Source organism: Gopherus evgoodei, chromosome 6, assembly GCF_007399415.2.
Source record: "Gopherus evgoodei ecotype Sinaloan lineage chromosome 6, rGopEvg1_v1.p, whole genome shotgun sequence".
NCBI lineage: Eukaryota > Metazoa > Chordata > Testudines > Testudinidae > Gopherus > Gopherus evgoodei.
The window spans coordinates 121275590-121288559 of NC_044327.1; the positions used below are offsets into that span (position 1 = coordinate 121275590).

The window sequence follows — 12970 nt, forward strand, 5'->3', positions numbered from 1 at the left end:
AAAGTGATTGAGACTTTGACCTTCTCTCCGAATATAATTAAGGACTGGCAGAGTACCACAACCGCTCCTGAGCATACTGGAGTTACAATGCCTCCTATGCCAGAATTAAAGCAAAATGATGAACCATGCCCACAAATGGAAGCACGATCTGAAAATGACTTAGTGATAAATCATGAATATCAAATGATGTATAATAATGTACAGTACCAACTGATACTGTAGAATTTAATCAATTTGGCATTACTACAGCAGCTCTGTCATGCAAAATATGTGCCCTTCTATATGCAAGTGATAGCAAAAGTGGTGCAAAATTGGAGGTGGTGGTGGGGTGGAATTGAAGGAAATTTGGTCGCCTGAGAAGGGAAACAGTCAGGGGAAGAGAGATAAGAGATATAGGAACAGTACTAGGAGATAGGGCAGTGGTTGCCAAACTTTTCAGGGTTACAGTCCCCTGTACCACTCTCTGCATTCCCCCCACACTGGAGCTGGGGCCAGGCTCCCAAGGTGTGTGGGGGGGATGCAAACAGGGGTAAGTGGGCCACAGCTGGGGCCACAGCTGGAGGTGGGTCTGCTGCTGGGAACACAAATGCAGTCAGGGGTGGAGGTTGGGGGTGGGGCCAGGGGCAGGGCTGGGAGCCAGGGCTGCTGCTGTGGGTGGAGCCAGAGCAGAGTTGAGAACAAAGGGGAGCTAGGTGGCATTCCTTCCCCACTCCCTGTGGGGGTTGGATGGCATTCCCTCCCCTCTGTGGGGGCTGACCTGGGCCCTGCTGTAGCCCTCTGTATGTTCCTTTGGGCTCTCCTAGCTGGGTGCATCCCACAGTTTGGGGACCTCTGAGCTAGGGGGTTGCAAACATCAACATGGATATCACAGTATTGTGGGAGGAAAATCAGAAAATGAAAGTTCAGTTACAATACCTGTTAACCAAGCTAAACAAACAACACAATGAGGATATAAGGGAGGATTGAAAGGGTAACAAGACAGCTGTTTAGGGAAAGCAGCAAAGAATCCTGTGGCACCTTATAGACTAACAGACGTTTTGGAGCATGAGCTTTCGTGGGTGAATACCCACTTCCTCAGATGCATGTCTGTTTAGGGAAGTGGAAACAGCAATCAGTGAAATGGGAAAAATCATGAACCATCCTAATATATCAAAGGCAGTTACTATTTATAGTATGGCAGCTGCTTAATAGAGTAACTCCTCACTTAACGTTGTAGTTATGTTCCTGAAAAATGTGACTTTTAAGCGAAATGAAGTTAAGCTAATCCAATTTCTCCATAAGAATTAATGTAAATGAGGGGGTTAGGGACGTGGAGGAGTCAGAGGGTGAGATATTTCCCTTACTGCTAAAGGATGAACAAGCAATTGGCTGAGCCCTCAAGGATTAACTCTCTACAAGGCAGCAGGAATGGAGGAATGCATTTCCCCTTTAAGTACACTGCCTTGTTAATTAGATCAGCTTGCTGAGACTGCAGCTGCTGCAAGCTCCCTCCATCCTGAGTTCTAGTGTGTCTCTCCTGCTCTATGGAAGATGGGGTAAGCAGGGTGCAGGGGGGAGGGTGACAACCCTGATATTAGCCCCCCTCTTCCTTCTCTTTCCTCCCCCACACAGCAAGCAGGAATCTTGGGGAGCAGCTCCAAGGCAGAAGGCAGGAGCAGCACATGGCAGTGTGGGGAGAAAGCTACAATTGCTAGTCTGCTGGGCAGCTGCTGCACAGGAAACTTAGGGGAGAGGGGAGCTGATGGAGGGCTTCTGGTCCACCCAGGGCCAGTGCAAGGATGTTTCGTGCCCTAGGCGAAACTTCTACCTTGCGCCCTTCCCCCTGCACGCCCCCTCCCTGAGGCATTAAAAGAATTTGTTCTGATAACATTTAACAGTGCAGGCATAAGCAGAGCTGCATATTTGTAAGAAATTGCAAAGTAATCATGTTTGTGAGAAAAAGAAAGGTAAAGTAACTAAAAAGCTAGAAAAGACTGCTCTGAACTAACAGTAAACCTGTACTGACAGGGGAGGAGAGTTAGTCTCTCATTTCCAGGTTAATATACATGTATAAAAAGATAGCAAAAAGTTATAAATAAGTGTGTAATGAAGATAGGTTGAAGCTCTATTGTCAGATGCTGGAGGCTACTGTGATGAGATCATACTGATGAGCTTCCCAATTGTGCATAATTGATCACTATTTACTGAGTCACATGCGTCTGACAAACGAAAGCTTATGCTCCCATATGTCTGTTAGTTTATAAGATGCCGCAGGACTCTTTGTTGCTATTTGCTGAGTGTTTTGCCTTAATAAAGATTTGTTAGACATATCTTCTGAGTAAGTGAATCTCAATCTCAATCTTCTTTCTCCCCTCTATGCTGGACAAGACCATCATTACGGATGTGTCCCTAAGTTGAGGAGCCCTAGGGACAGAGCCCTACAAATCTGTGGATATCTGTTTTATATCCAGATGCAGATATCTGCAGACCATGTTTGAGGATCGCGGATCGGATGTTGATACAAATTTTGTATCAGCGCAGGGCTCTACATATGGGCAACCACACTGCACAAGAAACGCTGATAATTTGAGAGGCCAGAATGCACATCAATATCCACACATTACAGGTAGCAAGGAACACATGCGAGTCCTTTGTTCTGCTCATCTGCTCTCACCATATCCTGATAATGTCAGACAATACTGCAACAATCATCTTCTACATCAACAAGCAGGGGGAAGCAAGATCATCCTTCCAGTGTGCAGGAGCAGTCCATCTCTGAAATTGATTAATTCTAATCCTGTCTTCCACATTGCTTGCAACCGTTCCAAGCTTAATGTCATCTGCACATTTTATAAGCATACATTCCATTAGCCAAGACATTAATGAAAATATTGAATAATGCTGGACCCAGGACAGACCGCTCCAAGACTCCACTAGATATGTTCTCCCACTATGACAGTAAAGCATTAATTAGTATTTGTTGAGAAGTTGCAACCACTTATGCACTCATTTTATAGTAATTTAATCTATATCATATTTCTCTCGTTTCCTTTTGAGCATGTCATGTGAAATTGTGTCAAAAGCCTTATTAACGTCCTAATATATCACATCTACTGCTTCACCCCATCCAGTATTCCAGTTGTCCTGACTAAAAGAAAATGAGATGTACTGAACAAAGAACAGAATCCATTTTCCAAGAGATATACAATCTATGCATATGAATAGATACAATTAGTGACACCAAATTATCATGTATCAGAGGGGTAGCCGTGTTACTCTGGAGCTGTAAAAAGTGACAAAGAGTCCTGTGGCACCTTATAGACTAACAGAAGTATTGGAGCTTAAGCTTTTGTGGGTGAATACTCACTTCCCCGAAATGGGTATTCACCCACGTAAGCTTATGCTCCAATACTGCTGTTAGTTTATAAGGTGCCACAGGACTCTTTGTCGCTTTTTACAAATTATCATGGGGAGTCTGAAAGTCATTTAATGACAGGGACAGTTTATGACCACATACCTACTTTCTGCAAGAGTGCCACAGAATTCTTCTTGCAGTAGCCCGTTAGGATTTTTGTGATTGATGTATAATGTGGGGGGAGCTTTTTATTAATTGCTGTTGTTAATGAATTATTATTAAATTATTATATTTTATAGTCTGGTACTGCCCAGGGCCCTCAGTCCAGGATTCAGATAAGTAACAAAAAAAATCTGGGGTTTTAGTTCTGGCCCACTTGCCGTGGTTATACCTGGTACCCTCCACATCCCCAGAATTGGCTGCATTTCAGGCACTGTGGGATTCTTTGACATGAAAGACGTTACATAAATATATCAAGTATCAGAGGAGTAGCTGTGTTAGTCTGGATCTCTAAAAAGCAACAAAGAATCCTGTGGCACCTTATAGACCAACAGAAGTATTGGAGCATAAGCTTTTGAGGGTGAATACCCACTTTGTCAGGCTTTTTACATAAATGTATATTAATTATAAGTTTGATTTCACACAATTGACAGTTTTGTCATTTTCTTAAAAGCTGGAGATCTCAATATTGGGGGAAAAAACAACTCCTTTAGTTTTAATGTTTTGCAGCACACTTTGAATTACCCAAATACATGTTATTTGCAGACGGTCCCTTAGCGCCCTGCTCGTCTATCGCTCAGCTCAGCACCACCACACCTCTCCCTAACTAAAATCCCATCCCACCTCCTATACTCTCGCGAGACTTCGAGATTTCACGAAATCTCCCAGCAGGCCTTGTTCTTTCTTTTCCCCGGTGCGGGCGGTCCCTGAGGTGAGTCTGTTACGGCTGGTGCGCTCGGCTGTCCCGGATCCGGTTTCAATCCCTCGCCCCTCGGCGCCATCCTGCCCTGGGAGTTCCGGAGCCGGCACCGGGCGGCGAGGGGACGGGCTCAGCCGCCTGTTGGCACCGATATTTCCGTGCCCGGGGGCCGCCACAGGGAGGACGAGGGAGGGGGAGCAAAATGGCGGACTCTGAGAGCCCCCGCAGGGAGGCTTCGAATGACCCGGATGTGCCAGCTCGAGTGAGGAGCTGGGGTGGGGATGCGGATGCGGGGCGACAGAGTCCGTATGTCGGGGCCAGACTTCGCGGTGAGGGGCTCGGACGTGGCGGTGAGCGGGGGACTGGGCCGGCTCACTGCAGCGGGGGGGGGAGTTGGGGGACTGGGCCGGCTCACTGCAGCGGGGAGGGGGGGGAGTTGGGGGACTGGGCCGGCTCACTGCAGCTGGGTGGGGGGGGAGTTGGGGGACTGGGCTGGCTCACTGCAGCCGGACGCGCGTTCTGTACGTGGCTCGCTAATCGCTGCCCCTGCCTCTCCCAGTAGAGTGTGGGTAAGAGCCCTAGTTACCGATGGGCTGAGCAGGGAAGAGAGGCTGTTGCATGCCGAAAGGAACCCACTCGCTGCCTGGGCTATTTGCATGCTCGTTCTTCTGCCCGCGCTCATTGTTGTAGTATCTTTATTTAAATATTCTTTAATAAACTTTTAAATCTGAGCACCGGTGCCCTGTGCACTGGGGCTAAAATGTAAAAGCAATGGCTAGATTTCTCTCTGAAACTGTTTAGGATTAATGTTTTCGGTAACGAGTTATAATTATGAGTTCTCTCTGTGGGTGCATGTATGTATATATGGTTTATATAACGATTTTTCAGTATGGAAATCCAAAGAATGATTCTATGTAAAACACGTACATATGTATGTGTGATCTTCTAGACGTCCTGATAGATGAAGGATGTTTTACTGTTGTGTTGCAACAGGCCACACACAATGTGAACGGTTTGTGAAAGGAGTAGGCTTTAAGATCAAATGTATAGTGTGTTCATCCTCTGCTAAACGGTACAAGAACTGTTCTTAAAAACAGCTTTCATGAGAAGGTTGTGGCTGCAGTGATGACTTTCTTAGGACACCTTTGGATTAATCATGAAAATAAAAGTGATTTCTGAGCAGCTGCTTCTTTCTATCTCAGCCAAACTAAGAAATAACAGCGTATTGGACATACATGTGATAGGACTTTGAAATCTAACTCTTAATTACTGTTTTCCACAGTTAAGCTCTGAAAATGGTCCGCTACTCACTTGATCCAGAGAATCCCACCAAATGTAAGTGATTTTTCAAGTATTGGTGGCACTTCTCAGGAATCAATCAGTTTCTGTAATTTCAAAATGTTATTTTGTGTTTCCATAGCATGCAAATCAAGGGGTTCTAACCTTCGAGTCCACTTCAAGGTAAGCAGAGTGTATGTTTGGCATTATTTTTTTTTTGAGACTATAAGCAGTAGAAAAAACAATTTTAGAAGAAAATGCATTCTCCCTTTATATTTCATGAATTCATTAAAGTTACTACTTATACAAGTACAGTAGTATAAAGTAGTGTTAGCACATGGGTAGTTTTACTGTGTAAAACAATGGTCTCTTTTGGCCTTGGAATCTATTAAATCTATTTGTAGTGGTTGTGTTCATAAATATAGAAACAAGACAGTCTGTGTCCCAAGGAGTTTGCTGCCTAACAGATTATACAGCACAGTGGGAAAAGTAGTTGCTCATAAGGGGAACATAGGAATTGATATATATCAGGTCAGATCAGTGTTTCATCTAGTCCTATTTTTTTTTCAGCCAATGGAAAAGTGCTCAAACATGTTGGTTTTAATGCTTTGTTGTTTGTATGCTTAGGGATAGAGATGTCTGAGGAGTTCTGTTACATTTCATTAAATTATTTTTGACTGTTAGTAAAGACCATTATGCCAATCTTACCATGTCATACTGACCATCAGAGAAAAATATTTGAATAATTGCTGTGTAATATCTGCCTACATATGAAAGGGTGCATCTTTTCATAGATTCATAGACTCTAGGACTGGAAGGGACCTCGAGAGGTCATCGAGTCCAGTCCCCTGCCCTCATGGCAGGACCAAATATTGTCTAGACCATCCCTAATAGACATTTATCTAACCTACTCTTAAATATCTCCAGAGATGGAGATTCCACAACTTCCCTAGGCAATCTATTCCAGTGTTTAACTACCCTGACAGTTAGGAACTTTTTCCTAATGTCCAACCTAAATCTCCCTTGCTGCAGTTTAAGCCCATTGCTTCTTGTTCTATCATTGGAGGCTAAGGTGAACAAGTTTTCTCCCTCCTCCTGATGACACCCTTTTAGATAGCAGTTTTTCAGGTGTCGTGTCCCCTCTGTCTTCTCTTTTCCAAACTAAACAAACCCAATTCCTTCAGCCTTCCTTCATAGGTCATGTTCTCAAGACCTTTCATCATTCTTGTTGCTCTTCTCTGGACCCTCTCCAAATTCTCCACATCTTTCTTGAAATGCGGTGCCCAGAACTGGACACAATACTCCAGCTGAGGTCTGACCAGCGCAGAGTAAAGCGGAAGAATGACTTCTCGTGTCTTGTTTACAACACACCTGTTAATGCATCCCAGAATCACGTTTGCTTTTTTTGCAACAGTATCACACTGTTGACTCATATTAAGCTTGTGGTCTACTATGACCCCTAGATCTCTTTCTGCCATACTCCTTCCTAGACAGTCTCTTCCCATTCTGTATGTGTGAAACTGATTGTTCCTTCCTAAGTGGAGCACTTTGCATTTATCTTTATTGAACTTCATCCTGTTTACCTCAGACCATTTCTCCAGTTTGTCCAGATCATTTTGAATTTTGACCCTGTCCTCCAAAGCAGTTGCAATCCCTCCCAGTTTGGTATCGTCCGCAAACTTAATAAGCGTACTTTCTATGCCAGCATCTAAATCATTGATGAAGATATTGAACAGAACCGGTCCCAAAACAGACCCGTGCGGAACCCCATTTGTTATACCTTTCCAGCAGGATTGGGAGCCATTGACAACTACTCTCTGAGTACGGTTATCCAGCCAGTTATGCACCCACCTTATAGTAGCCCCATCTAAATTGTACTTTCCTAGTTTATCTATAAGAATATCATGCGAGACCGTATTTTACTGTTGGACAAACAGTGTTGTGTGGCTGCAGTGATGACTTTCTTAGGACACCTTTGGATTAATCATGAAAAGAAAATGGAGTTCTGAGCAGCTACTTTTTCAGAGGTTAAATTTCGTCTATCATGCATCTGCTTTCATTTGATAGCTATTAATTAATCTCCCTCTTTTCAGTTTTCTTATATGGCTTTGAAATTAATGACTCTTTTTTTGTTTCCTTGATTTTTCTTGTTTTTGGTACAGTTCTGAGAATAGCCTTTACCGGCTATTTGGCTCTGAAGTAGTGGATGAAATAGTATTAAATTAGCCCAATCCCCACCATAATACAAGAGTGTATTATGTCAGTATTTTGTGTCTGAAGTAGCTGAATATTTGTAATTTTTTATGCCCTTGATTTTGGCAAACATTGTCTGAATATCAGTAGTGGGGTAATTAATAGGAAGTGTAGTCAAGGGTTTGGTTACTGCTACTTGAAAGATCTGGTCTCCCCCCCTACCCCCCCCCCCCCCGACCTCAAGGAGCAGGTAGATTATATGAGAACCACAAAACTGTCAGTTGAAGTGGCGAGTGGATGGGGCTTATGGGTGCAGGAAGCACAACATTCAAAGTTAGTCCATGATTATGGAATTCACTGCCAGACAGATGATGTCTGCTAACCTCATTGAATTCAGAACTAAATAAAAAATAATCTTTCTTTGCATTCATTAAGGTCTGCAGTCACAAATTAAGCAACAAAACATAAAACTAATCAGCTATTTTCCTTTCTCTGCTGAGAAGCAAGAGAAATATTATTTCTATTTTTAAATAAACTGTTATAATGAGGGTGGCCTAAGTTGTGCCTAAATAGAAGAATACTTAAATTGTCAGTAAAAAAAAACTTCAATTATTTAATTTATAGAAAATTAATTGATAATTTTCTCCAAGGATAATTAACAGTGTGTTCATTTTCATCACTTTGAGAAACCATGGAAGAGGTATGTAAGTATCCATGAATGTACAATGTTTTGTTTTGTTGCTAGAACACTCGTGAGACAGCTCAAGCTATCAAGGGCATGCATATCCGGAAAGCCACTAAATACTTAAAGGATGTGACCCTAAAAAAGCAGTGTGTTCCCTTCCGTCGTTACAATGGTGGAGTTGGCAGGTGCGCTCAGGTAAGAGTCAGACTGAAATTTGGAAAGACTCTTTGAATAATTGATTCTCATGGTAGAAGGGGGCTAGGTTGCATTGTATGTATCCCACCACGGATGACAAGCAAAAAATGGTTTATTTAGATCAGGAGTGGGAAAACTTTTTGGCCCGAGGGCCACATCTGGGTATGGATTTGTATGGCGGGTCATGAATGCTCACAAAATTAGGGGTTGTGCTGTGTGAAGGGGGGTTTCGGGCTCTGGGCTGAGGCCAGAAATGAGTTCAGGGTGCAGGAGGATGCCCCAGTCTGGGATGGAGGGGTTTGGAGGGCAGGAGAGGGAACAGGGCTGGGTTGGGGTCTGGGAGGGGGTTAGAGTGCAGGCTCTGGGTGGTGCTGTTGCTTCTGGAAGCTGCTTGAAGTGAGCATCTCCCCCTGTCCAGCTCCCTGTGGATCCTGGCTATGTGAGCTGCGGGGGAAGCACTTGGGGTGGGGACAGTGTGCAGAGCCCACTGGCTGCCCCCTACATGTGGGAGCCAGAGGGGGAAATGCTGCTGCTTCTGGGAGCCATGCAGAGTGGGGCAAGCCACTGATCCCGCTCCCCGGCAAAAACTCAAGGGCTGGATGAAAACACCTGGAGGGCCAGATGCAGCCCTTGGGCCATAGTTTTCCCACCCCTGATTTAGATCATAAGCAAAAAATAAGTATGAGTCCAGTTTATTCTAATGAATGTAAACCTCCATATAACTTCACATAGTTGGCAGCCTTTGCTTAGAAGGTCCAGGGTAGCAGTCATTAGCGATACTGTGAGTCAGAACCGATGTGTTCAGACATGCATTGGGAAGGCTGACATTATAGCACTCATATCTTTTAAAAACAAAACAAAAAATAAGCCCACAAAGTCAACTTGGGCATGTATGTAAAATGAGAAGACAGATGTATTTTGGTTGATGCTGAACACTGTTAAAGGGGAATGGAGAGTTTGTGGTGGGCTAGTTGCGTTTGGAAAGCACGAAATTATCAACCTGACTACATAAAGAATGAATACAGTCATTTTGGTGTGTTAGCTAAAAAAGCAGAAAGGGATTTCATCCTATATTTTTGGGTAAGAATTGCTTGTAGAGTCATGTGCATTTGTGGTTGCTATGATGACTTTCTTAGGACACCTTTGGATTAACCATGAAAAGAAATGTGTATTCTGAGCAACCTTTGTAAAAGAAAGGTGATTGTTTTTGTTTTGAGTAAAATTAAAACTAAACTCTTAAACGTTCCAGGCCAAGCAGTGGGGCTGGACACAGGGACGTTGGCCTAAAAAGAGTGCAGAGTTCCTACTGCACATGCTCAAAAATGCTGAGAGTAATGCTGAACTCAAGGTACGTTAAAAATGCAAATAGACATGTACAGTTTAACACAGTGGTCCCCAAACTGTGGGTCATGTTATTTGGAGGAATGGGGGGAGGGGGTGCAGTGGGACCTGGACCAGCCTCTTGGTGGGGCGGGGTGGGGGCGTGTGGCTCGGCTGCATCTTGGCTGCTGGCCCTAGCTCCTGGCTACAGGTCTGCCCCTGGCTTGGGGCGGCATAGGGGGAGATGTGGACACATTCCATTATTGTTAAGGGGGAATGCGAGAGGAAAGGTTTGGGTACCACTGATTTAAAGCAGCTCAAAACCTTGGATCCAAATACTCTAAATGGTGGTTAAAAAATCTGAAAGGTCAGGGGAGCCTGGAGAGCTTTGAGTTGTCTACTGAGGCATGGATCTGGGGTTTTGGTTTGGCACCATATCTCTTAAAATATTTAAATTTATGCACATCTTTGGAGCACAAAACATGGTGGGAAGTCTTATAAATTATACCTAGTTCATACACTAAATTATCAACTTGACTACATAAAGAATGAATACATGTGTCAAAAATGAGTCTTTTAAGATCCACCGTTAGGTCCATGTTTTTTTGCAGGGGTGGGGGTTACACATGGAAAACTTGCATTTTGTTTATAATGTAACACTAAATTGTAGTGATCTGTGGTGGCAGTGATGACTATCTTAGGACACCTTTCGAATAACAATGAAACAAACTTCATTTCTGAGCCATCATAATGATTTTGAATATTTTTTTATAAAAGGCAGTCTGAAATTTTTAGGCTTCCTGGGCTATTAGTTGACTCTTCAACTTATAAATGCCTAAAAATGCTGTGTACTTTTGTGAGATTTGCCATGATACATGGGAACATATGCTAGTTTAATAACTTTCCAGTTTTCATGTTCTGCCATTTTTTGGTACAAATAAAAATATTTTGTTCATAGAGGAAAATAAACCTAGAATAAATCTTACATGTTTCTGTTGCATTTTTTCAGGGTCTTGATGTGGATTCTCTGGTAATTGAGCACATCCAGGTCAATAAGGCCCCCAAAATGCGCAGGCGTACCTACAGAGCTCATGGTCGTATCAACCCCTACATGAGCTCCCCCTGTCATATTGAGATGATCCTCACTGAGAAGGAGCAGATTGTTCCAAAGCCAGAAGAGGAAGTTGCTCAGAAGAAAAAGGTAAGAAAAGTTTAGTAGTGGTATTATTGAGTGGTTTTGCTCTGAACTTGTGTATTACAGACTTGTTCATTTGTCAGTGTGTTTTAAACATATCTGAATTTTTTAACTTGCATTTTTCAGATTAAATTGTTGCTATTATGATTATCTTAAGACACCTTTGGAAATAACCATGGGAAAAAAATGCATTCTAAGCAACCTTAATAGTGTTATAATGTAAATGTAGTGTTCAGAATATGAAAGGATGCTCTATAAATAAGTTCACTGAAAGGAATGGCTTTCATTTGTAGGCTTTCCAGTCCCTGATTAAAAAAATAATACTTATACTGTATATTCTCGTTCAATAGCCCATTCGTTTATAAGCCGCACACCCCTCCCACCCCACCCCAAATGGATAGGTAAAAACTGTATGACCCTTTCATAAGCTGACCTTATATTTCAGGGGTTGGAAAACTTTGGCTCACGGTCTGTCAGGGTAAGCCACTGGTGGGTTGGGATGTTTTGTTTACCTGGAGTGTTCACAGGCACGGAGCCCCCAGCTCCCTGTGGCCATGGTTTGCTGTTCCCAGCCAGTGGGAGTTGTGGGAAGTGGTGCTACTTCCCGCAGCTCCCATTGCCTGGGAACAGCGATCCATGGCCACAGGGAGCTGAGGGGCTCCATGCCTGCAGATGCTCCAGGTAAACAAAATGACAATGTATTAGATATTCAATAATTCCATAGTGTTTTTAAAATTATCAAATTTTGGTGTAGACCTGTTTATAAGCTGACCTCCGCTCTTTGAGGTGTCACTTCTTTACCAAAAATATTCGGCTTATGAAGAGCATATACGGTAATTGTTCCTGAAGAAAAATTCACATGATAACGTCAAGGTAAAAAGAGTTGTTCCATTATATTAAAATGGGCTATTAAAATAGCCACACTAAGAGGAAAACTGGTGAAATAGTACACACTTAAGGCGGTCCCATTTCTAAGGTTTCCAAACTCTTATGTGAAACTGAGAATGACAATGGCCTAATTGTAGGCTATGTTGTAGCTGTGTTGATCCCCAGATAGTACGCAAGGTGGGTGAGTTAATACCTTTTATTGGTCTAACTTCTGTTGAGAGAGCCCTTGACCCCAGGAAGTCTAATGCGAACCCTGGCGATCCCATTAAAATGGGGTTGTGACCTGCTTTGGGCTCTGGAGTCAGTTCGAGAACCGCTTAAGTAGTTAGCACATGTATTAAGGGATGACTCAAGGTGAAATGGTCTTTTAGAATACCCATGTAGTTATAGGACAAAAGGGGGGGGGGTTGTAATAACCATAAATTCAGTGTATTTATTGAGACCATGATTTTTAGTGTCTAGCAGACTTACGGATTTAAACTCCCATGCTTGTCTTTCAAAAGTGTTTCGCAGGTTTTCTTTGAGGATGAGGACGGATAGGTCACATATAGAGTGGTGATATAATCTGCTTGGTAGATGCAGATTTTCATTCTTTCCTTTTTATTTTTCAGATCTCTCAAAAGAAGCTGAAGAAGCAAAAACTTATGGCTCGGGAGTAAATCTGACATAAGATGTACATAAATAAAAAAGAAAATGGATATTATCATGTGTGCTTCTTTTCCTGAGTAATTAACTTTTCCAGGGTTTTTGCTTTGTTGAACATAACTTATTTGTAATATTTAACTGGGATTTTTTTACCTATTTAAATATTTTGCATGTTACTATTTGAGATTGTTCAAATCTTTAAACATGTGCTGCTTTCCCTACTTTTTCCTAAGCAGTTATTTGTAAATTATCTCCAGAATTTGAAAATTCTGTTTGGATTATCAGATATGGCCTTCATGAGAAGACACATCACAAAAG

General features: G+C 42.7%; 1 protein-coding gene and 5 non-coding genes across 8 annotated transcripts; all 6 read left to right on the top strand.

The window, feature by feature from the left end:
* Window positions 1-4205: 4205 nt before the first annotated feature.
* On the top strand, window positions 4206-12710 carry RPL17 (ribosomal protein L17). 3 transcript variants are annotated; one of them, XM_030566241.1, is made up of 7 exons: window positions 4206-4265; window positions 5536-5588; window positions 5674-5714; window positions 8470-8604; window positions 9854-9952; window positions 10934-11125; window positions 12619-12710. In XM_030566241.1, the coding sequence occupies exons 2-7, from the start codon at window positions 5549-5551 to the stop codon at window positions 12664-12666; spliced, it is 555 nt and encodes a 184-aa protein (XP_030422101.1). In that variant the 5' UTR covers window positions 4206-4265; window positions 5536-5548; the 3' UTR covers window positions 12667-12710. The 3 variants fall into 3 exon arrangements, with proteins under 3 accessions (XP_030422101.1, XP_030422102.1, XP_030422103.1); XM_030566242.1 differs by lacking the exon at window positions 4206-4265 and adding an exon at window positions 4454-4603; XM_030566243.1 differs by lacking the exons at window positions 4206-4265; window positions 5674-5714.
* LOC115654123 lies at window positions 5371-5437 on the top strand. The gene has a single exon (XR_004001107.1). It is a non-coding gene; the product is annotated as a small nucleolar RNA SNORD58 (small nucleolar RNA).
* On the top strand, window positions 7479-7545 carry LOC115654124. The gene has a single exon (XR_004001108.1). It is a non-coding gene; the product is annotated as a small nucleolar RNA SNORD58 (small nucleolar RNA).
* Window positions 9720-9786, top strand: LOC115654122. The gene has a single exon (XR_004001106.1). It is a non-coding gene; the product is annotated as a small nucleolar RNA SNORD58 (small nucleolar RNA).
* Window positions 10605-10670, top strand: LOC115654125. The gene has a single exon (XR_004001109.1). It is a non-coding gene; the product is annotated as a small nucleolar RNA SNORD58 (small nucleolar RNA).
* On the top strand, window positions 11255-11321 carry LOC115654127. The gene has a single exon (XR_004001111.1). It is a non-coding gene; the product is annotated as a small nucleolar RNA SNORD58 (small nucleolar RNA).
* Window positions 12711-12970: the final 260 nt, after the last annotated feature.